General features: G+C 31.8%; 1 protein-coding gene across 1 annotated transcript in view; it reads right to left on the bottom strand.

Annotated features, from left to right (window-relative positions):
* Positions 1 to 3321: 3321 nt before the first annotated feature.
* The window catches only part of LOC106468675 (zinc finger FYVE domain-containing protein 21-like), a 38136-nt gene continuing 14600 nt past the window's right edge, over positions 3322 to 26857 (bottom strand). The window contains exons 4-7 of the mRNA XM_013929115.2: positions 23172 to 23256; positions 11891 to 11988; positions 6528 to 6652; positions 3322 to 5312 (exon numbers count right to left, since the gene is read on the bottom strand). Of these exons, the coding sequence (XP_013784569.1) occupies positions 5268 to 5312; positions 6528 to 6652; positions 11891 to 11988; positions 23172 to 23256 (353 nt within the window). The 3' untranslated portion in view covers positions 3322 to 5267. The remainder of the gene's footprint in view (positions 5313 to 6527; positions 6653 to 11890; positions 11989 to 23171; positions 23257 to 26857) is intronic.

The raw sequence follows: 26857 nt of genomic DNA, 5'->3' as shown, positions 1-26857 counted from the left end.
TTGTTCTACTAGATACGTGCAGGTTTTCACATAACACGTGGTTGAAAAAGCCATTAAGTTGATTTTGTTTCAAACTACCTTCGTCCTTTGAAACAGATAATACTTGTTACTGCCAAGAAAGGAAGAATAGTGGTCGATATGCCACACTATGTAAGTGTCTCAAGAGCAATGTCTTTCAACCACCACGTGCATACACAAGCCACTTGTATCAACAGACTCTTCTCCATTCTCCAGCAGTCAAAAAACAGTTCAAAGGTTTCCTTCTTCATCTTATTTCCATATCTCCTCACAGCTTCTCTCAATGTCTTGTGGCAACTTCATTTCACTAGCTAAAATAATATCATGTCTCACTCACGAAAATCTAAAATCCTTATAGTCAGGCGCCACTTAATGCTAAATCATGCAGTAGGGTGAACTGAAACAGACAACTCCTGGTTATATTTCATTCCTCGAGGGAGAATGAAATACATTTTTAACCTAAATTACCACCATGCCTTTGGATGCCCTTCAACAGTTGTTTGTTTGTTGTTACGCACTAGGCTATCTGTGTTGTGCAAACCACAAGTATTGAAATACAGCTTTCAGCATTACAAGTCTTCAGGGCTCAACAGTTGTTCAACTAATATCTTGAGGTGATGGTTTCTCCATGTTCTAATGACAATGATTAGTCACGAGGAAAGATCAAGGTGCCCTGTGTAAATGTAAGATTCCTTATGAACTAAGGAACATTGCACTTAGTCAGTCTGATCTGGAACATAATTTAGTTAGTATAACCTGGAATTTGGTCTTTAGTGGTCAGTCGTATGATTCAATAAATGTTAATTCCCCATGTAAACACACCATGTTTGTATTCTGATAAAGGAATGTTCATTTTATTTCCAGCCTTGTTACTTCATTTTCCATTAACGCAGTTAGTGAAAATTTAGTAATACTCCATAATTGATATCTTGAGTAAACCTATCTCGTATAGCTCTAAAGGTAATTCAGCTTCACTTGGATATACCACAGTATTATGTTATCTTAAAACTCAATTAATACTATAGTGTTTTATTATCTTAACCTGTATCAAGTTAGCTAGTCCCAGTGACCAGTTAGTGTTTCGATATATAATTCTGTCTGAATTTAGTAAGAGAGTTAAGTAGAATTTTGATATATATATATAACTAACACTTAACTTCAGTTCTTGTGAGCATTTCCTACATATATGTTTCTTGAATTCAGTGTCTGGTATCAGAACAATTTCAACTACGCTACAAAAATACTAAGTTAATAATGGAAGAGGATTTAACTAACCAAAAACAAAACGTACAATAAATTGTGGCAAAAAGTCTATCATTCATAAAGGTGTTCTTCTGTGATCGCACTCTAGAGAAAGGTATTTAAGTAATTTAACAGTACAGGAAACCAACATGAAAGTCAGTTATCCTGCTTTATGGTACTTTTCATTCTCACTTCCACTTATGTGTGATTTCAGAACTTGAAGAAAATTCCCAACTGGTGGAAAGAACAGAAATTAAATTATACAGTGATGCTAGGGTGGTAGCTTCGATTCAAAAGCCTTTCAACAACTCCAAAAACCTCCTGAAATCCCATTCCTTTGAAAGTCGACTAGTGGTGAATACTTATCAAGTATACTGTTGGTACGTACCCAAGTGCCATTCATTTTTAATCATGAAATAGTTATCTTTCAACTGTGTTATTCTATTATTGTTTTTTTGTTAGTAGTGTTTTAGAGATACCAGAACAAAATGTTCATTGTTATCTAGGTAAAGAGTACTCAATTTTCAGGATAACAAAAATACAGTATACATTTACAACGTGTTTTTATGCACAAACAGCTTCTTCATTACTTATTATTTCTATTCTCAAATTAACTTTTTTCTTACAATACAAGTTACAGTTTCTGAATAACTATGTGAAAACTATATATATATTACTCAGAATATATTCTACAACTCCTTGTAGTGTCAACATACTGTATTCAGTTCTAATATTATTACAAGTTGTCATTCTAAAGTTTTGAAAAAAACCACGGTAAATTGACCCTCAAATTATGACTTGTTTTTATATCATACTCCACTAGTAAGTCGACATACTGCATAATATTGAGTAATTTTATGTCTTTGCTTGTTACAACAGTGTAGAGAACTGACAAACAAAAACTGGGTGAAATCACTCATTTTCATACTCCACTAGTGAGTCGACATACTGCATAATATTGAGTAATTTTATGTAACTTTATTTACATTTTCTATGTAAAATACATGGGCAATTGCAGCAGTAGCAATTGGGATTGAAATATTACATTTTTGTTTAAAAACCAGATGGGTCCCTACCTGTAATTCTAAGGTTAAGCTAATTTATTACGAAACTGATTAGTTGTTCTATCCACAACTTTATCTAATCACTTCACTTTGAAATGTTTAAATAAAAATAAAATAATTTGTCTCTACATATATTTACTGTTATTTGTTTTTGTGGTTAACTTTCTTGAGTACATTATTCTAATTTTTGAGAAAGGTCTTTGTGTAATGCATATGTATTAGAATCAAATAGTTTCTTATTTTTTCATGTTTATAAGTCATTATGCAGTTTGACAACAATATTTAAGTCTATACATTACAAATTTTGGTACATTCTAGAAACCATGGTTATTAGGTTGCACTTGTTTGCTACTAAACTTAGCTAAAATGCAAAAGTTATATTTGTGAGGTATCTCAAAACAACTTTAAACATTCCTTGATAGATTGTTTAGGCAGAGTAACGTATTCATGATGAATACACTGAAATGGGCGGCAACTGCCTGTTGTAGAAAAAACACAAATGTAGAGGATAACGTTTTGAAAGTCTTCAGGTCTTCCTTCAGTTTGAAACATAATTGTGTTTTTTCCACAACAGGCAGTTGCCACTCATTCCAGTGAACTCAACTTTAAACATTGCAAAATTTTTCAAAGTTACAATAAGTTATGCCAAAGTGAGGTCTTTTTCTCAAGAAAATAGGCCAGTTATTTTTTCTTGCACATTTTGTTGATTATAGGCTAAGAATAGAGTACTTGGATAAATAACCACCTGTTTTATCAGATTTACTATGTAATTCTAGAGAAACATGTAGTGATATCCTGAGAAAACTTTTTGAGTTTGTAGTTTTACACTGCACTGATATGTAATTTAATGAAGAAAAGATTGAAGTTTGTTAAAGCAGGAGTGTGAATTAAAATTACACTTTCCAGTTCTTCACTACAGATTTAAAATTTTTGTTTTTAAATTTTAATTAGGTATATACAACATACATGAAAATGAGTACCAAAAGTGAAACACATATCTTGTAAAGAGTTTTATTGCTTTACCAAAATGTTATATAAAACCTTTAAACAGTTATAAACTTTTTCAATATCTTGTATCAGGAAAAAAACTTAATCTTTATATAGCATCTTGCATATGAAATATACATGTTACCTGTACATTAATAACACTGTATTAAAATCTGGATAGAACCTGCTGATCTTTGAACTACAGGTTGAATGTTAACCACACATCTGTACCACTGTTACTTTAACAGCTGTGTAATAAAATATAAGTTGAATATCGGCTGAAGCTAGTAATTTCTACACACACATCCTAAAATACTGTTCCATTTCTACAACAAATTAAATGAAAAATAAAGAATTAAACTGCTCAAACCAGTAATGGCTAATAAAATATACATGAAACTCAATTAATATCTATGAACCTATGGTTCTAATATTTACAGTGTTAAATTTACAATTACAGTGCATGAAAATAAAAGAGGAAAAACATAAGAAATGAAAAAATGTTCTTCTCTGAAGTTTAACTGAAAAATTTCACATAAAAAAAATAAAAACCTGAATATGATTAAAAGTATCAATTATCTATGGCATTAATCAGAATTTTGATTAAAGTTCAGTTTATAGGTTAATGCTTCTTTACAGCATTCACATTAACATTAGAAAAAAAACAACTTGGCTATTTCTATGTTTAAATTAGAATTTTAATATGCAAAATGAGAGGTTTGAAATCAAGGATTGCAGAGCAACTCACATTTATATACAAAAAAAGGATAGTAAGGTTCTGGGACTTGTTTTTTAATTAACTTCAAAATATAGGATAATTTTGTGCTACTAAATATGCATATCCAAGCTAGAAGTTAATTCCCAGCTTCAAAATATATATTTAAACAAAGCTTGAGCCTGTATAAAGTATCCAAGTTTGGCAGGATATGAAACAGAATATTAAAGTTTTATTTACTGGTTTTAATCTAAAAGTTATTTAAAATTACAACTGTAGTCCTGTTATCAACATCTTTCTGATATTTCTTTCTGTAAAACATGATTAACAAATTATACACATACGATAAATGTGCTGTATCAACAGATCTGTTATCTTTAGGATTAGCATTTACTGACATAATGTTCTAAAATTAGAGATAAATGTATCATTTCTTAAACACAAAACAATCTTAACAGCATACAGTAACTTATATAACGTGCTTTTTTTCCCTATACAGTCTCTAAACTACTTTAAACAGTTAAGATACATTTAACTAATTAATTATGTAAAATTATAGAAATTATCACAACTTTAAAAGTTGCAATTATTCTAAATTTTTTACTATAATTATAATTTTTGACAGGCATCTGTACATTAAACAACTGCAACGTATTTTTTGATGAAAAAAAGCATAAGACTAATAACAAGGTAACAGTATTAGTTCTGCCATAAATAGTTTTTAATACTGTAGCTTGATTACTTATTTTTTAAACTGTTCATTGCATACATGCCTGTCAATAGCCCTGGTGTATGACTGAAAACTCACTGTATACACAAGTTTAAATGTAATGAAAGTCCTAGTGTGTAATTGGTCCCATTTTACTTTTTTGTTTAAACTAAAATATACAGAAAAAGATAAGATTTATTTCCTGAACATGTTAATTTTACATAATAAAAATCACTAAGAGGATATTATACCTAAGGATACTAATAAAGTGGTAATGTATTTTCACACCTTCTCCTACACATACTTACAGGAATAACAGTATGAGAAGTACTTCATTTCTCAAAAAAAACTTTCAATAATGCATATAATCAATACTTGAAACTAAATAAAACAGTTATCCAGGATTTCACACATAAAATCTTATGCTTCCTAGAAGCATTTAAGCAAGTGATTTCCATGAAGGATTTCCTGGTAATGTAATACAAAGGTTGTAAGCTTCTTTTCACTTGCTATACAGTTACCTACTCCACTTTTACAGCACAGATGACCCACGTGACTCTAGCACCATTTTGAAGGCCTAAAATGAATTAAAAATAAATTTTAAGAATCATTACTTTTTATTAAACATTTTAAGATTATAATTCCAAATTTTCTCATCTCTTCTTTCTAAAAAAAAGATTCAAGCTGATTAATCGTGAGCCTATACTAAAAAAATGTTAAGATAGCATGAAGCATCACTAAAAAAAACTGTTCAACTTGGAATATTTGCTAGAATAAATAGTTTTACTTAATGAGAAGTAGCTATTTGGATTCCAACTTTCCATAAGACTAACAAAATACAAGTTTCCTTAAGATGTGAGTATAAAGGGTTTCACTCAGTAACAGTCCAGCTGTCCTTTTGACAGTCAAATAACTGCTTGTAAAGAACAGCTTAAACATTTCTTTTAGCCAGACATAACAAATCTCACATTTTTCATTACCTATTATGAATTACAAAAACATGCCTCTCTACAGTCTTCAGTTGGTGAAAGAGATGAAGCCTTTGTTGTAATTTGGCATTAAAGCTATATGCAATCATGGTAAACTTACAAGTAATGCCTTCTAATAGTAATAAAAAGTTCTGCTATATCTTGGAACTCATTGTATGTACTTTGATTGTAAGGGAAAAGTGCATGACATTTTACTTTATAGTAGATTTTTGTGTCATTTAAGTAATAAAGCACTTGTAATATTGATATGTTAAGACTACATATCTGTCCTGTGCTTAATTTTACATTAGGATGGAATTCTGCAAAACTACAAACCTTTAGGATTTTAAGTGAATGCAGAAATGTAACTTTCCAATATGGAGCAAAAGGAGAAATTTTCAGTTTATTTACTGTAAACATAGAGAAAAGCTCTAATCATTTTACAGTAATTTACTATAATCTGAATATTATACTGGACCAAGACTTGCTAATTTTTGCAGTCCCCCTGCTCCACCAAAATGACATTTGTTATACAGCTTGAATATATATTAAAATATATGAACAAATGTATGTTCAAAGCCAAGAACACTCTCTGTCTTCTGGACTACTCTTTTGTTTAACTTGGTTTATTTTATAGACATCAAATCATTATATGTTTTCATTCTTTTTTACCTAATTTTTACATTTTTGTAGATTTGAGATGTTTTAGCTTTTAATTATATCTTGTAAGTACATGTGGTCTCATACTCTCAGTTTATTTCTTGCACATCAAAATACTCCTTACAAGAAACACAACAGTAAGGAACACAATGGTTGAAACTTACTTTCTGAAGAGCTGAAATCCACATACGTGACTGTTTGCTGTTGGCATTGTCACTTAAAATAACCGAGCAGATCCCTTGTCCTGAGATTTCATGAATCAGTTCAACACCAGTGACTACAGTAAGTCCTAGAAATATGTCAAAAATAAATACTGCCTTTTAAAGAGCTAGTTTATCAATAAACTTCTATATTTTAGTATTCAATATAAAAAAGTCAGTACACATTTCATAATTTACAGATGTAATATTTGAAAGAAAGAAATTGATGGTCTAATCCTAGTGTAGCCCCAATAATTATTTTTGATACTAATGCACTTAAGCATATTTATATGTATCACCTTGCTACTAAGGTAAAGCTGCAATTACCGAAACTTGACCAAATAATTTTAAGGTGCTTATAGCCCATTGATGTATGCATGACTAGTTTTGATGAACTTGAACATAACATAAAACAATTCCAGATTTTCTCCTACTTGACGAACAAAAACATTTGTAGTTTTCCTAAATTTTTCATAAAGTTCTAGCAAATTTTTACACAGAACAGCTTGAATAATAGTGTAGAGAATAAACTAAAATATGGTTTGTAAAAAGTTACACCCTAACTATAGGAGATATGTAACTGGGAGGGGAGGATTGTAGTGTTCAAAATAAACACATATATATTTTTTACTTTTCTTTTGTGATAGTCTGTCATTTGTGCTATTAGGTTCATGTTTTTCTTCTCCTCTTAAGCTTTATATTGATGTATAATTTAGATGGGTATTATTATTAGTTTTCAATATATTTTGTTTTTAGATAATCTGAATCCAAGCTCATTAATATGTGCATACTAATAAAATAATTTGCATAGTTAATTGAAAGTGAATTGTTTTGCGCTACTTTCAAGTTCCTCCAAGTTTGAGGTCTTTAGTTTGTCTTACAGTCCAGAACAAGTAATTCATACATCAATGGGCTATAAGCACTGTGTCTTAATTACTTGTAAATTTAGTAACTGTGGGACAAATTTTAGAATTTCTATTACAATGGACAGATATTGTGACATGTTCATCTTCACCTTCACAAAGTCATAAAAGTTTTATACTATAATGTTTCAAATCATTAGATCCATATTGTTCACTTTCAGTTCTGAAAAAAATATTCCTCTAACTTCTATCTTAATTATTAAAATCTGTTAATAAAAAATAAGCTAACAATAGAGATCAAAACCAAAACATAATTGTAAGAAACTGGCTAGAAGTATTTAATGCCTTAAATCAATCTATAAGAAAAAACCAGTAATTAATATAAATGTAAACAAAATAATCTCAGGAGCTATCGATTTCCTACCAGTTCAATCCTGTTTGCATTAAAACAAAGTCAAGAATTGAAAACTAAAAAAATTTTATTTAAAAAACACTGATTATTTTATACACAATTCAATAAAATGAGATTGTTTCCAGTCTCTAAATTACTAAAATAATAACTTACTGCACAAGGTTAAAAAGTGGTAAAATCCCCGATGTGACTGGAAAACTGATGGAAATGTTGTCAGCAGATGGTGTGAAATTCTTTAATATGTAAATTGGTATTTTAACTGTATAAATAGGTGTTATTTTTTGCAAAACATTACACTCCTGAGGATGACGCAAGATATATATTGAGACATGTAGAGCTTATGAGATTGTTTTCCAGTCACATCGGGGATTTTACCACTTTTTAACCTTGTGCAGTAAGTTATTATTTTAGTAATTTGGAGACTGGAAACAATCTCATTTTATTGAATTGTGTATAAAATAATCAGTTTTTTAAATAAAATTTTTAAGTTTTCATAAATTGAACATTACACATGTGCCAAAACAAACATATTGAAAAAAAAAAGTCATGAATAATAAAAACCAGTAATGATTAGACTATGCTATATCAACAGCTGGGTAGCCGCACTATTAACATTATTTTAAACATTAATGAAACTAACTAGAAAGAAAAACGAGTTGGTCAATACTTACAATGAACACAAAAAATACCAGTCGGTATAAAATCCACACAATTTATTAACAAACTAGCAAAATATTTACAGTAGTTTTCATGCCTTTCACTTGAATTTTCCTAATTCTGTCATTTTCATGTAGACCATTTAAGCTACGCTTTCTTGCAGGCAGTATGTGTTAGATCAATAAATCCTTATCTACTTGAAAAAATTTTACAAGGTCAAACAAACAAACTCACATAGACATAATTTTATTTAATAAACCTACATGTAAAGTAAACACTACATTAAAGTATTGGTATATATAATAATATATGGAGTATGAAACAGTCATGAGCATTTAGTTATGACACAGTTTTAAGATTTGAAACAAAGAATAAAACCTGTAGTAAAGAAAAAGTAGTTTAAAGGTGTTTATAGCAGTCTATGAAATGAACCACAGATAAGTTATTGCAAAGTAAATTAAATGTAAAGTTGTAATGAAAGCAAACTTAGCTGGTATGCAGAAACATCTGAATGCATGTTCACAAAGTGATAAGCTTATAGTTTTGAATGAACTACACATGCATATTTATAGACCTAAATAAGTCAAGAAAGCCCACAGAAATTGTATTTAGTGTAATGTTAATTTTTTTAGGAAATTACAAGTGGGTTAAGTATTGCTTGTGTGAAATACTTTGCAAATAAAAAACTAAAGTTGAAATCAAAGCCAATTGTCACATGATGACAACAGCATTATGCCATCATATAGCATACAGTCCTTGCATTAACTCTCTCGCTATGAAGTTGTTGATTCAAACAACCTTGTAAACATTTTGTACTCATTTTAATACACTTCGTGTATCTTCACAAAATTTGGCAGACTTTTAGCATTACAAATCTTTTGCACACAAAAATTCAGATTTTTTAATGAAGTATTTTTACTAAAGATACGTCTGTGAATATGTATAGCATTTCTATGTACTAATCCAAGTGCTAAGAGATTTCCATGTTAAGATTAAAAATACTTTTCATTGTCTCAAAAATCTCAAATTTTATTTGCATAATCCCCAAAACCTCCAAATTAATTTTCAAACAATTTTTTCAGTAAAACTTTAAAAAAAATGAAATCTAAATCACCCTTTTTTTTTCTTTCTAGAATAGACTTCAAATTATAATATGAAACTACATTTGTTTATCCTAAATAACTTTACACTTCTAACAGTCTACATCTGGCTAAGTACTATTTGCACCATTATAAGTTGTAAATCATTTCACAAATGTGCAGCTCACATTATGTTATGGAGTTACATTATGCACAAGCTACTTATGAGCATACCTCAAGAAAGAATTTAGTTATTCATTTAACTAATTCAACCTTAGTTAACATAAAAATTTCTTATTTTTACATTTTAGTTTTATAATAATAATAAAGAATACACATGAAAAACAAAAAAGTACATTATTTCTTTCTGTTGAATGTCAATAACACATAACCCTCCTTTTTTTATAGTAATGGTAGTATTGCATTAAATTTTTTATTTAACCAAATAATGCACCAAAGTATACAGAATAATAATGTGCAAAAAGCAGACAATGTCTCATAACTATAAAAAAAATTCTGATTTTCTAACAATGCAACAAGAGCTGTTAAAACTTCATCTGAGCTTCTCGATGTGTTTCCCATGGGAATCAAGCTTGAACTGAAAGCAAAATTTACAATTTTTCTTTATAGAAAACAGTGTAATATAACATGTCATTTTATAGATGAAAATGTTGGCCTTCTATTGGTTAAAATAATATAGTATTGAACATGAGACAGAAATATTGGCAATTTCTGAAAGACAGGATGTGACAGGTGGGCATGACAAGAGGGGCCTCGTTGTCTATTTCATGGCTCTGTAACCAAATAAGATTCAAGGCTATAAAAGTTATGCTTTCTCCAAGTGATTCCAATATTATAATAGGTAATTTACATTAAATTTCATACTTCTTGGAGAGGTGGTAAATAAAGTAGAGAAGAGGGGATACATAGGGTGTAAATGTCACAATTCTCACAGAAGGGAAAATTCTATATATTTTTTTTATATTGCATTATAAAGGAAGAACTTAAAATTATTTACTACAAAAATATGGATTATTAGCTACGTTTTTATGATAGTTATTGGTATATCATGAATAAAAAGTAGTTTAATTAAATTTTAAATGTAACTCACAAAAAAAGAAAAATATGCCAGTAGATAGAAGGTTAAAAAGTTTGACTAAGCAAAAAACAAGGTGATTCTAAATGGAAAAGTCAATTTGCTATCTGGACTACATGGGCAAAGGCCTTTCTAAGAATATGAGATTTGTAGAGTTTAATCAAGAGATTTGTGAGAAAAGTTCTGCACAGACAAATGCAAGCATATTATTTATATAGACGAAACCTGAGTTCATGCATTTGCAATAATGCACATACAACAAAACCAATGGAAATTAGAAAAAAAAATAAGACTAAATATCATGAACAAAAGCTCATAGACACTTATCCACATAATTACATTTATTTTCTGTCACCAATTCTCTAGAAACGCTTTAAGCCAATAGAATGATCCGTACATAATCTTCCCACACAACCACAGTTGAAAAGTTCCTACAACATTAATCTTTACACATTTAGACATTACACTTGTACAATGAAACTTAACTTAGAGTGTACATACAAATATTTATCAATCTTGAAGTAAAGCACTTAGCACGTGAAATTTAGAAAATTTCACATGAATCTAAGAATGGAGCAGAGCAATTAACTTCATAACCTTTGAGCATCGATTACATCAATGATTTTCACAAAAATAATAAACTAATTGAAATTAGTGTTTCTTGATTATTATTATTTTCCATTATTCCAACTATCCAAGACAACTGTAAGAATAATTGATTAGTTGAATGTAATCAATTAATTAGGCTGACAATGAATCAGTTATCAAATTACACTAATCTCTCAGCTCTACTAAAGACAATTAATATTAAACTGTCTTCAGATATTCAGAATCATGTTTGACCCTTATATAAACTTTACAATGTTTCAAACTTACTGACACACTCAGTTCCTAAAGTGGAAGTCTTTACTCCCTGTCTTGTTTAGTAAATATTCAAATCCTTATGTCACCACATTTATAATGTCAGCTATGAATCAACTCAAATTTACTTACAGATTAACATCCTGAATTGAAAGCCTTCACTTAATATAGTTTGGAACAAATCATTTTTTTTAAAGATAAGCAGAACCTGATAAGACCATTTCAGTTATACAGGTTAAGTGTGTTTGACATTTACTTAAGACATTTAATTCCTGAACTAACAGCCATTACACAGTAGTTTCGTACATTCACAATTTCATCAGTATCAAGATGACCAACAATGAATGTTTCTCACTAACCTGGATATTCAGATTCTGATCTTACTATCTTCAATTCCACAATTTTATTTAACTCTACTCTTTCTAAGGAATTTTTGGCTCCACCAAAGTACAATTCCCTGAAATTCATATCAAGAAATTGGTTAAAATCATAACCAGCAATTATCAAATAAATTATTTTTATTAATTGTGGAAAAGGCACACCAAAAATTAAAAATGCAGATTATCTTGAAGTTCAGTTATCTGCTTCTAGGATTTACTCTAAATCACAATTTTCCCTCTAGTTGATAGGCAAATAAACTTCAATATCTTTTACTAATTGTTGTAAAGGTGTGCAGAAGCAGTCATTATTTTGAGACATATATTTTGTTGGCTAGGTTTCAAAAGATATTGTGATGTTTTGTACTTTAAAAATTAATATAAATACTTGTTGATTATTCTAAATACTTGGCCAATAGGTTTCCCCAAATGAGATAATTTGCAAAAATCTGAGAAAGCAAGTTAGTGCTACATTATTAAAAGAATAATAGTGAGTAAAACTGTAGAGATCGGTTAGGCTAGTGTTTGGAAATCTCAAATTAGGTTGTTGTTTTTTAACAAATTAGTAAAACATCTTAGCATGCAAGATTTTGTAAGCTAATTATTCTTCATGCTGTACACTAGGATTATCAATGTAATCTTTCAGCACAATAGGCTATTTCTTCTTTTATCAACATGCATTTCTACCTTCTTATTTTAACACAATATTATTCAAAATTTTTCACAACATGAGGCCAAGAAAGTTGTTAAGCTGGTTTTATTCTTTTTTCATTCTCTGGAGATAACACTTGTTCTGCCTATGAGTGGTACTATATGGCTGTAACACCGTACCTTGTGCAAGAATGTAGACAGCTGTGTCCTCCAATGGTAAATCAGGTAATATCTTGAGGTTACAATTTTCCTTATGTTTGTATGAAAATAAACAATCATGTGAATAGTTCTAGTCACTATAGGTAAATCTTACACAACTTGTTAAATAAGGAAGGTTGGATTTAGGCAGTTGGGTACATGATCTTGAGGAAGTTGGTTTGGAGAGAGAACAGCTAAGTTCCAGCAAAAGCAAGAGTCTATTGTCTATGGAAGTACACACACCATGTTTGTGATATTGATAAAGATTTTTCATTGTGTCTAGTCTATTTATTTCGTTTTCACAAACTTTAGAACTACTATGTAAGAGGTACTACGCTGAATCTCTTATTATTCAGTAGACCTATTCCATGGCTCTAATGAAAACTAGCTTAACCTGAATATACAACATTATGAAAAAGAAAGACAAAAAATGGGGGGGTCTCTTGACCAAAGGATATGTTATTGTGGAGTTTTCTGCTGATGTACATATTGCCCTTTACTCCTAACTCTTGTGTTTACATTTAAAAAGATTTGCTGGAAAGTAAATGGCACTTCGTACAACATGAAAGATCTGTGACCAAGAGGAATTGTCAGTCACTGGAGGTAGAAGGTTTTTGAAAATTATCGAGTCGAATACTGAATTTTTGCAGATGCTGTTAAGGTCTATGACTTCTATCTTATTGCAGCCAACAACTCTGGAAGAATAGCTGCCAGTGCCTGAAGTATCCAAAACAGCTGTTCGTACTCTTTCCTTAAGGATCAACTTCAGTGTGAGGGAAGCAGGGATGACTGAGGATCATCACAGTAGTGATGTCTGGTGAGGCTGAAACTGAATAGAGTTACCCAACCCCAGGTCTAGGAGGTGTTGCTCACAGAATGAAGGTTGTCATCACTGATCTCAGTTATGGCAACAGAATCCTTGAGTTAGATGTACTATGGAGCTTCTCAGTCAATTTTGCCTGTGCAACAAGTAAACTTATGTTCTATAAAGAATTAAATAAAGTGAGGCAGACTAGACTCAGGAACAACAGACTGTATGAGTTTATGTTGAAGAGAAAGTCATCGAACACCCTTGTACATTTATGGGTTCTGCAATTTACTGTGGAAGAAATCTTGTGCATTAGTTCTGTGCAATATAGTAGTAGAGCCCACACATGAAATAAGCTGTTTCTTGTTCAGAAATGAACCAGCATTAGCTCAGGCAATTATCTCTCTGAAGAAGGACAAGGTCCTGGTTATCTATTGCATTAAGTAAGGGTCATAAGCAGTTACCAACACATCTGAGATTGACTGTTGAAGATTGTGCAATCTAGCCTCATAGCAGAAGCAGTAACTCAGAGACTTGTTTGGCTGAATATGCTGATTATGTGTAGGACAAAATGGCCAATTGGGTTTAACATGTCACACACTATCACATAGAAAAAGTGATGCACCTCTGATGAAACAACTGCTACACAGGTTTCCTTGGAGCACTAGGGATGTAACCAGTGCTGAGGAACAATGAAGGAAGGCTAAAGTACAGAGTCTTCAGAGAGTGGTTGGTCATCTCCAATAGTGATGGTCAGGATAAAAAGTTCTGCACTGATATAAACCATGTGAATGCGTAACTCATGTTTAAATTCGATGACGAGGAACCCACTTTGAGACTAATAATGGCTGGAGACGGCTTGAATGGGTAATGAAGAAAAACTTTAATATAACAGCAAATGTACAACGTTTTGACAAGGTTTTGTCATCATCAGGTACCTGAGAATATCATTCAAGCAAATGAAAAAAGCAGACTTAAAACTTAAATTAGAAAAACATGTTTATATGCAATGTAGTGCAATTTGTTTGTTGTACTGTGGTTGGGAATGCATCTACACAAAGCTTGCTAAAATAATAATGGTGCAAGATTGGCCTCAACCAGTGACCAAGTGATGTTCATTCATGACCAGCTTCTCCAAGATCACCACATAATTTTTGACTCTCACTAAAGTCGAAGTGCCCTCCAGATGGAGCAACAAATGACATAAAGCATTTTAGTTCCTGAAACACGCTTTAATAAAAGACACAGTGTTGTTGTATCCACAACAGGATTGAGTACTTGAGGCTCCAACAGTGATAGTAGAATTGGAGCAGTGTTTATGCAAATGCTGATCAGAGTAGTGTGTGTAATCATATGCTTATGACTACTAAACACAGATACTGTATGACAAAGGAGGAGCTGCTTGCAGTTGTAGACTTTGTAAAACACTATTGACACTACATTTATGGTAGAAAGTTCACTGTTTGAATGTACCATGTATCATTGAAAAGGTTGATTGAATTTTAAGATCCAAAAGGGATCATGGCATGCTAAATAACAGCATTGAAAGAGTATGATTTAGTCATACAGCACTGCCCAGGCATGCAACATGGAAGGATTGTCTTGCTGTATGAAGAGACCCTATCCATTTGTTAAATTATCAAACACTGGACACTGTGTGAGAGTTGAAACCATTTCTGCAATAGTGAAGACAAGCCATACAGTAAGAGATTCCATTAGTAGATGGATACTATGGTTAATGTCTTGATAACGGGGAAAAGCAATGGAAGGAACCATATCTAGTATGGGCATTCCAGCTCAGATTGAGGACATAAAATGGATGCATGTAATCATTGGAACTTGTACAAGCCTGTTCAAGAACAAGAGGGTGAGTGTATCATAGTTTTCAACCACCAAGCTGTGGGTTCTCAACCTGTGTTACAGCTAGTGCCCAGAGCTTTGAGGTGTGACATAATCCAGACCTTGCATAACATGAAAATTGGAGGGCACCAAGACATTATTAACATCTGGTGATAATTCTTGCCATATTTGTCTGTTTACAGTGTATGTTGTGTGCCATCCAAAGAAAAAGCAGTCTAAACAAAGTGAGCTCCAGCAGAAAATTGTTCATTTTCTCTTATAGATAGTAGCCCTGATTGTTGCTAGGTTACTCCTGCAGATAGAACATGATTACCTTTACATACTTGTGTCCACAGACCACTTCACTAAATAAACATTGATCAATACATCAGCACAGTCTGTGACTGATGTGTTGACAAAGCTAACTTCAACACCAACTATTCTCTCAGATGTGTAAAATGTTGGGTGTGGTGAAGACATACACACTTCATTTTATCATTTTCAGTCTGGTGGTTTGGTAGAATGGGTAATACAGACTGAATGTTTGCTAAATCTATTAATCTAACCAAACTGAATAGGACAAACATTTATCATATGTCATGATGGTGAGCAAAGATCACCAGATTGTTTGCTAACATTCTCAATGCTTGGGCAAATGTCCTGCTCAAAGAAGAAGTAATGTAAAGTTCTCCTATAGCAGATATCCTACAACATACACAATAAGACATGGATTGGTTAACCCTTTGATGTAGGCCCTAACTTATTCAATTTGATCAACCTTAAAACTCTCATGTAACCATCAAATTAAACATACTATAACCCTGAATGTCCCAGGTGTATCTTCACAAAACTTGGCAAGCTCTTAGTAAACATTAAAATCTGATGTACACAAAAGAAACAATTTTTTAAAAATAAGGTTACTTTACCAAAAACTTGTCTTGCATGTTTCCATAGCCTTTACAAAGTCAGTCTGAGTGAAATGTGAATTTCAAGTTAATACTAGACACTTCTTTCTCATCTCAATTTTCATATTTCATTTACATAACTATAGAATATTCTAAATGATTTTTAAGTTTTTTATGCAGTACAACTTTATTTCTTATTTTTTTTTACACTCTAATACTAACTATACCTAAATCATCAATATACAGTGAAAACAAAAGAAATGAAAAATAAAAAAAATGATTAAATAAAATAATAGCATAGTTTCTTCTTCTTTGGATGCATCCTTTGTCACCACATCTTCAGTTAATAATATTTACAAATGCAATTGTTCACCTTCTCACATTTAATTATTTTAAAGTTTATTATATTATACCATATATTCAGGTTATTAGTCTATGAAAAATAATAATTCTTGCTTTAGCGAACTCTCATACAATGACGTACTGTGTGACATGAAAGTTTATTCGAACACGTAGCTAAACATGCCTAGTTTTTTTTACTTGAAGTTCATTGCTCATATAAAACTTCAATATCTTTCAACTATAAATTTCAGAACACAAAAAATATATATATCAGTCACTAGAACAGAATGTCACAAAATTATTGTCATTTAACTGGCTTTCTAACTAAACTATAAACAAGGGAAAAATTCCATCACAAATGTGCATCATCTCTTTCCATCAAATTCAAAATGATGACTGAAAGCTCAAAATAGACAAAAAAAAAAACTCTTTCTTTTGGTTATAAACATGTGCATCAAATAAGAATACATAGTTTTTGAAAACTGTCTTGAAAGTCAAGGAAAGATGGGTGGAGCTTCTGTCATGGGTTGGAAAAATATATTTTAGCAACTGGAAAAGTTAGGAAGTTAATGTTGTACATTTGACCTTGTCATTATATTTTGTTTATAATTATTTGACACTTTATTTGTTATATATTAATGTTACACAAAGTAAGAGAGAGAATTGAAAGCTCAAGCATGTCACGTGACAACAAAAATGAACATTCACAATTTTCAAATATTTTCTTTTGAAATTAAAACTTTGATAATATAATAATTTTAATTACAAACTATGCTCTGATGCCAAGTTTACTGAAATACATTCATAATAAAGTTGTTTAATTAAATTTTGAATGAAACTGTAAAACACTGTGATATGCACATCTGTCAAATTGATCGAGTAGGTATGATATCCATATGGAAAGAGTTAAAGCCTGCATTGGTTGATGCTGTTGAGTTTGCATATCTAGAACTATGAACAGTGGCCATATGACAGAAATGTTAACATAAGACAGTGAAGGAACAAATGTGCCAGATGATGGAAGCACTGTTTTATCCACTCCAACAGAGAAGATGAGGAGGAAAGAACTGAGAGTACTTAGCTGGCCTTTCAGGATGATTAAGATGAGGAAGCACTGGATTTAAAAGCTAGAGACAATTCTTAGAGTCAGTCAAACTGCTGCTGGCAGCCTCCCAATAGATATGGTTGGTGTTTACACACAATCATCATGAATTCTGCCAGTGATTATTTATTTCCCAATGCTTGAAAAGAAAAATGTGTTTGACAGCTCATACATGTAAGCATATTACTTTATTGCAGCTACCGAGATGTAGTTTTGGAGAGTAACCCAAGACGGTTACCAAAGTAACACGCATGGGAGCCAAAGGCAGTCTGTCTTAAGCTATTAGAGCATATAACCATATGTTATAGTGATACATGTATATGGCAATATAGGTGTACGAATAAATATATATATATATATATATGTGTGGTCTCACATGCATGTATGAACATTATATAAACAGGGTTCATACACCTTCGGTGATTCAGATTTCCATGACTTTTTCCCAAACTTTCCATAGCCTTCAAAACTGATATTCTACACCAAATATAACATGAAGTCAGTCATATAATCCACATTAACTGTTTATTCTATATACATTATGCTAAAGTGTATACATGTATGACTACACGTGAAACACAATGACAGGACATAGATTAACAATTCTTTAACTTTTCCACCAACTTTGAATTTCTTCCTGCAAAATTCTTAATTCTAAAAACCTTTGCCATTTTCCTGAAACTATTCGATTTTTCCAAATCAGTTATTTTGCCTTGTTTTTGGACTTGTCAGCAAGATCATCAGCAGCCTCAATTAAGGATGCTATATCTTTTTTCAAATCTTTGGCATCTAGCCTTAAGTTTTGCAATATCCTCATGATAAGTTTTCTTTTCTGCGTCTTTTCATTCAGTTCAGCTGCTTCCTCTGTTCATTGAGGTATTGATTATATTTTTGTCTAACATTTGAGTGGCAGTGAACAGTTCCTTTGACAAAGGAGCTTCCAGAATACCTCCAATTGACTTCACATAATCATAGATTAACCACTCACCAACAAGGAAGACATCCTTCATTCACAGAAAAGTCCCTTTAAATAATTACTTGCCCATGAGAAAGTACCAAAATGAGTTTGACAACATACCATAAGGACTTGTAATCTGTGACTTGGCCCATGTATTTGAACAAAATAATTTAAATTGCCCTTTGTGCAACAGGTGCATTCTCTACCGATTGAGTAAAACAAAATTTTAGTGAATACGCACGAGACCTGGTAATTTTCTCAAAGTCTTCCCATCTGGCTAGAGTATCTTTGAAAAGGTGGTACACTGATTTAAGTATTGCTTCTAAATCCCAATCAGAGGCTTTGAAAGTAGTATGAAGAGCCCCATGGTCTGTGTGGAGACTACAAGACCCAGTGTTGATTAAGGATAGGTCCAAATTTGTAGTTTTTAACTCTAATTCTATTTTCTCATGGAATGACTAGTTAAAATTTGGACCATCTATCCCTAGTTGCAAAAGATGATTAAGATTAAGCTATTTTGTCAGCTGTAAGAAATGGCTTAAGAGATCATAAGCCTGTATATGGCCAAGAAATGCAGAATCATGAAATTATGAAAGATTTATTTCAGAGTCAAAATACCAAAGGTACACATCAAGTTGGTCTTCTTGATTTTTACCATCCAAGGATTCATTGTACAAGAGCATAAAGTCTGTATCTTTCCCAAGCTTTTGATGCAAATTTGACTTAATATATGGGGCCAATCCAAAACAAGCCACATGAACATTTTTTCTCCCCTCAAAAGAACTTGGATGCAATTTTACTATCTGGGAACACCTTTTTTAAATGGTTTATTTATTCTTTCACAGCTTTTGTAACTGTGCCAGCTAACAATGGTCTTCAGGACCCACAAAATCTCAGCTTTCTACTCATGTTCTTTTGAAACATATGAATCCAGTCTGCCCTATAATGAACAAACTGCATAATGAGGTACTGACACCTAGATGAATAGAAGTGAATCATTCAAAGACTAACTGCAAAATAATGCAACTTCATTAAATTGTATTGTGCATTTAAATCAATGAAATTCAGCCCATTCTCTTTAGTATTAACTTTAACTTAGGAATATTATTCACTTACTTTCTGGACTATAGCATCATGTTGATTTGTTACAACAGTAGGCCTAACTGTTGTTGTTCTACCTTGTGTTGACCTAGATTCAGTCAATATCAAACTGCATATGGTTGGTGTGCCTGCTGTTGACGAGTACAATTTATGCACACTAGCATTGTGCTTTTCCTCCTTCATATGGCTTATCACTGCAGACTTGTCCATACTGCCAACATTGAACTTTTTATGGCACGCATTGCAACAGACTTCTTGGCGACGTGTACTTGCAATGAGCCATTCCTTGCACTCATCCTTCAGAAGCCATGCAATAATAAACATACATTTCCCAGCAAGTTTTATGCAAATACACATTCAAATCAATACCTCAGGACATAAAAATAATGATGGAAAAAAACAGATCAATCACAATTAAATTATTGCTTGAATGGTAAGACTCAGACATCATTGGCCTCATTCAACCATGTACTGCTGAAGTAATTCAAGTTACTATCTATGCATGCGCATTTGCAGCTCATGCTCATCACTATGGGAAAACACAGAGGGGAGGGTTCACTTAGAAGATTGTTGCTATCAGATATTATATGATGTAATCATCAAATAAACAAATTATGGAAAACACTGGTTTAAAATACTGACAGGAAAAATTTTCATTTTCCACGACTTTTCCAAACACTGGGATAAATTCTTATTTTTCCAAAACTTCCAGAATTTTCCAAGACCCATACAAACCCTGTATAAAGAATTCATGAGTGCTGAATAACACAAATGGATAAATTAAATAAAAACATAACTATTAGGAAACATAATAATAGAAAAATATGATATGATCTAGATGTTAAGATCTTATAATATTAGGTTAATAACAATAATTACTGACCTGTTATTTTCATTATTATTAGTGATAGAATGTTTTAATTTTGGCATTAGTGAATCTTCATGGAAAAATAAGAATAATGGAGAGACTCACACTATGTCTCAGAGAAAGCTCTGTTCTATCTTTTGTTTTTTAAAAAGAGTAGCACAGGATATTTAAGTTGGATTGAATTTAAATATATTTATAAGTTGCTGACCTTTTGATCAACTGGAATACACCTGACCTTACATTTTCAAATATGCTTTTTAAGATCAAACTCTTGACCATTCTGGTTATCTTCAACAAGTTGGGATGACAGTCTTTTCAGTGATTAAACTTCCATGTTTTCTTTAAATGTATAATGGGAGGAAGTGGGTACAATGACCATTAGTAATACACAAAGTTTCCTGTTTTGCAAGGAGCTGGACTGTCCCACTGACCCTACGACTCTGGGGTCAGCCCAACTTTTAATCTAGTGAAGACATGGGTGAAGATGCATTGCTGGTTGATGCATATGATGTATGGGATCCCACCAAGTTGGTCACTGAGTTAGCTTTGAAGTATCCTGGAGCCAGGTAGCCCCAGTCCAATGCAGACCCATCTGCAGAAGCCAAGCCCTTGCCAAAAGAAGCAACCATCATTTTAGGAATCTAGTTGTTGACAACTACTACCTACATGTTTGCTGAGCCAAGTTTTCAAGTGTCTCAGCCACAGCCACCAACTGCATAACCATCAACAGTGAAACGGGAAGAAAAGTGAATGTTGAGGCATCAGGAGCTTAGGATGTCTCATTGGAGAATGTTTGATTACCATCAAGCAAAGACATTTGATGTGTGTTCACCTCTGATGTTACCACCATAAAAAAAACAACAACCTTGGCCAAAACTCATGAAATTATAACATATTGGTAGCCTGTCGGTGATCCACCACAACTTTAAAGTATCTACTGCCAAGGTTAATATGATGGGAGTCAGACCTTGTCACTGTTGTTGAGATGTGTGTGTATATTTTGTATATTCTTTTATTTTATTGTGTACCGAACTGTGTTTAATAAATTCAACCTTAACAAAATTTAATTCTTTTTAACCATTTTTTATTTTATGTATCACTACTTTATTATATTATTGCAATTTAATATCTTTCCTAATGGTTTCTTAATTATGAAGTTAAAATTATTATTGTTGTTTCAGCAAAAAAGCTACACAACAGGTTAACTGCTATGTGTCCACTATGTGGATCAAGTCCTGGATTTTAGCATTGTTAGTCTGTAAATTTACCACTGATCCTCAAAGAGACTGAAATTGCATACTAATATCATCATTGGGCAATTTTTACTATGTAATATTTCACTGTTTGGCTTAATCATTGTTAAATGGTTGTGTTTTCTGTTAAAGGTGTGTGTTCACAGGAGCAAAAGAAGGTTACAACACAAGTGTGTATATATACATTTTATTGGTTTTAAATTTAAAATTAATTGTTAGCTAGAGGACAACTTTGAAGTACAGTTCGAAATGTAATGTATCAGTTATTTTGTGTGTGTGTGCATGCACATTTTTCATTTAACACGTGGTCAAGAAAGTTGATTTCATTTTAGCTGCCTTTTTCATTCTATGGAAATAACACTTGTTCTACCTGTGAGTGGTACTATATAGTTGTAACACTAAACCTTGTGCATGAATGTAGACAGCTGTGTCCTCCAATGGTAAATCAGGTAATATCTTGAGGTTACAATCTTCCTTATGTTTGAATGAAAATGAGCAATCATTTGGATAGTTCTAGTCACCGTGAATAAATCTGACATTACCTGTTAAGTAAGGAACATTAGATTTAAACAGTCTGGTACACAATCTAGAAGAAGGCAGTTAGGAGAGAGAAAAGTTTGCCTTCAGCAAAAGTCCAGCACCTATGCAAGTACATACATCATGTTTGTGAAATTAATAAAGATTGTTTATTGTGTCTAGTCTATTTATTTCATTTTCACAAACTGGGCTATTCAGAGAAATTTAGATTGACTTTTTAAAGATATCTTTGAATCTCCTGATATTCAGTGGATCTATCACTCTCAGGATGATGTGTTTGACCTGAAGATACCATACAATTCACTAAATTTATCTTTAAGACATACAATATATATATATATATATATAAAGTAAATTATTTGATAGAAAACCTAGTTTTTCTGTAATAAAAACCTAGCTCTTCCATTCCATATGAAATGGCAAGTATTACATATTTCTTCTGAAGCTACTGATTGTAATGTGTTTTGTAATTTATGATCATTATAAACAAAACAATGCTACATTTTTACAGTTGTACGTACACTAGCAAATGCCAGTTACAAACACATTTTTACAGTTGTACGTACACTAGCAAATGCCAGTTACAAACAAATGAAAAAAAAAAATCATTCACAAAACTGAGTATTAAACTACCATAATGTACTAAACCAAATTAAAATGTATTTTTAAAATAATAGTAATTTCTAAGAGACATTACTTACCTGTGATCAGATGAAAGTTTACAAAGATGCAAAACAGGCTGTGATGGTAAGATACTTTCCACTGATTTGACATGAAAGTTGGCACCTACGAAGCATCAGTAAAATACATTTAAATACTACACACTTGAAAAGGTAGAAAATAAAGTAAAAAATAGAGGTCATCCTTAGTGTTAATGACACAATTTGAAATTAGTTAGTTGAATGTTATTACAATTTGTTTCCATCAAGATAAAAAAGTGTCATAATAAAGAATAGTTAGAAACATGCAGCTATATGTAAAAGCTTTACTGAACAATCATATTAAATATTATCTGTGTGAAATCCACACAAATTCAAGGGGGAAAGGCAGGTTAACAGTAGGCTATACGAAAACAGCTGACAAAATGATAAGCTGTAGAAAGCACATCAATAAATGACACCAACGAGTCCAGTTAGATGCTCTTTTGACATATTTACCCTTAAATAGTTCTTTACAAATTTCAGTTAGGGAAAGCTTCTTTGCCTCATACAAGTGTCAAAGCACCATCAACAGCACTATACATTTAACTAATAGCTACCTAATTAATTTCTATATAGTTTTTTAACCTTGATGTTGTTATTGTTAATGTTTCTTAAATGCAATTGAGGAAGTTTATATCTATACATTTCTACTGATTTGCAAAAAATAACTTTTTCAACAGAGAAACAGTTAAAGAACAATTTAGTTTGTGCCATAAGATATTGTGAACTATATTTACATGATACTCAGATAGTGCAGGCTTATAAACACTTGTCAACATTCCCTTGGTGTTCTTTAATCACTACCTTTAAATGTCTAATAATCTGGCTAATATAGATTTTAGCATACAAACATTGAATATTGTAAAAACTACACTTCCGAAAAACAGTCAAGGGGGCATTACATGGTGGTAAAACATTTTTAGTGTTAAGGGCGATAAATAAACACTGTGAGAAACATGCATATTTTGTCTCATTTCAGGTGGATACTAACATTTTTAGAAATATTTGAAACCTTGGTTATGACACAGCACGCCAACACACTAGCTGTCTGTTATTTTATATTAACAGGCATCTTGAATACATAGCCATATATACAAACATGGAAGATACCAAGTGGACAAACCATGATAAGAATGTATAACACAGTCATACTGAATCATGACAACCTCAAAGTAATGGAATAGGTTTTCCAAATAACAATTACATTTAAAGAGTTCAGTGTATTTCTGAACACCACCCTAAAGGTTAGATATGCACTGAATATATAACATACAACTCAGATGCAAAGGACTCTAGTAAACAAACAAGCATGTTGTCATATAAAATAATTATTAAAAAATAACATGATATTCCCTTGATTTAAGTACAAAAGTCAAAACAGATCAAAATGCAAGTATATCCAATCCACAGAGGCTACTGCTACCCATACTAGGGTTCAACTAGAAAAGCAGTCCAATAAAGACAATTATTCCACTTTTAAACAACTTTGAATAGTTTGCTTTGAAGAAAAATGATGAAAACTTTCCCACACAAACATTCAAGTCCCTTTATTTTCCTTTAGTTCTATGCCATACATTAGGCTATCTGCTTTCTTTCCACTACAGGGAATTGAACTTAGATGTTAGTGTTGTAAGTCTGCAAATTTAGCACTGAACCACTGGGGGGGTTTAACAGTGTGAATATAATTATGGTAATCTAAGGTAAAGATTTGATGTACACACCAAATGGTAAGAGAAATATTGGTGTAAATCTTTTAAAATACCAACGTAAGGATATAATAAAAATACCTTAACCCACCTCATAGAAAAAATAAACGAAGAAGAGTAGGTTATTTCCATATTGCAAATACCAGAAATGGTGAAATAAATTAATGCAGAACCAATCAAAATCCAAGGTATCACAAAGGCAAGGAGTAAGGCAGACCCTCCAAAGCAACAAAAAGTTTTGACATAAATGAGTGGAAAACAGTTTGCTATAACTAGCATTTCAGTTTTCCAATAATATGAGATAGTCCACTAACAACTTTGAACAATGATAAGGAGCATAAAGTATTCTGTTTGATAAACAAGTTACTTCAATAGACATGAACCCACAAAAAGCAAGACAAATTGAGAAAACTTCAAAATCTGGCAGTTTATACATAATGCAATCTTTCAATAACTTTGTATCAATAGCAAGTTGAAAAATGGAAAGTAACACATTGAAATATAATAAAAAGTCATTTACCTTTGTTGAAAAAATGGGAAAAAAAATCCAAACCACAAATTAATTAGCATTGGAGAAGTAATGTGAAACAGATGAGGTAAAGCAGCAAGACATTCTTAATTACTGGAAAGCATTAACTAAAATCCAAGAGGTCTGCAATACTTAAAACTTAAGAAAAAAACTTACAAATACAAAAAATTATAAAGTCAATACGAGGGATGTACACAAGTCAAACATGAAACAAGTACAAAGAACACACTTATCTAAACAGTATGGTGGACAACATCTTGACTCACCAGACAAAACAGATACTGTTGAAAGTAATTGTAGTGATGTTACATGTTTGCAACTCACATCCTGAAATATATGGCAACTAATATGTTTCACAGTTACTTAAATGTACTAGCCTATCAATCTCATTGCCATTTACAGTACTTAGGTCTAGCTAGCTGTGACTGATGCTGCAAACAACTAACATCTATATTTTCGAGGACTTAGATTATCTAAACTTTTAGTATGAACTAGTGGGATTTATTAAACAATGTCATAAAAATGATAATTTTCTTTTCTCCAGCCTGCCTTATTAAAATCCCGAACTTTTTGTTGCAAGTTAATACTTGAGTTACATTATTTCCCTAGACAACTCTTGATTTTCAGTTTACTTAAACAGCACAGTGAAACTTCGTAATCAGTGAAATTTACTAATTGAATAACCTTTGGGCTCATTAATCAAGTGAATAATCAAATTGATTATTCTCACAAGACTAATAGTTTCAACTACCTTTCATTTAATATAATAGATATCTTCAGGTACAATAATTTGGGATTAGATTATTTATTTAATCTTAAACTGTTGAACACCAATACGGGTCAAGTCAGATACCTAAAATAGGGTGAAGTCATTTCTACCTCCAGGTTCCAGCAAGGAGAACTATTTTAAAATAGGAAAACTTTACACTTCTGTATCACATGCATTCACAATGTGGAAACATAATTTAATCCTATGGCCCCTGGTGCCATTTTTAAATTCCTTTTTGCATATGGTACTGCATTACATTCAAAATTTAATTAAGCCACTTTACTATTAATACATATCAATGAAATTAACATTATAATGTATGTTATAGTTTAAATTTTCATGTTATCTAAGTTATAATTCCTTTATTGTAAAGGAAATAATAAAAAAAAACCTTAAACTGCAGTTTTTATGTCACATGATCCAGGGGCTATGAAAAATCTCGACTTGAGCAGTGGGTTTTAGCAGCAGTTCACTCTTAACCACATAAGCTAGCAATGTACATGAGTATGTAGATGTAAAATACCTGTGTTTGACTTACTTGACATGTGATATCTAAAGTTTAGAGCTGCTTTCTCTGGGAAACAGCTATAAATTTTCCAACCCTTGATGGTTGGAAACATTATACTGCACAAATGGTTTATTTGAACATGCAGTGTACAAGCAGTGTACAAGTAATAGCCAT

The sequence above is a fragment of the Limulus polyphemus genome, unplaced genomic scaffold, assembly GCF_000517525.1.
Source record: "Limulus polyphemus unplaced genomic scaffold, Limulus_polyphemus-2.1.2 Scaffold3107, whole genome shotgun sequence".
NCBI classification, from domain to species: domain Eukaryota; kingdom Metazoa; phylum Arthropoda; class Merostomata; order Xiphosura; family Limulidae; genus Limulus; species Limulus polyphemus.
This window is presented reverse-complemented; position numbering and strand designations above follow the sequence as displayed.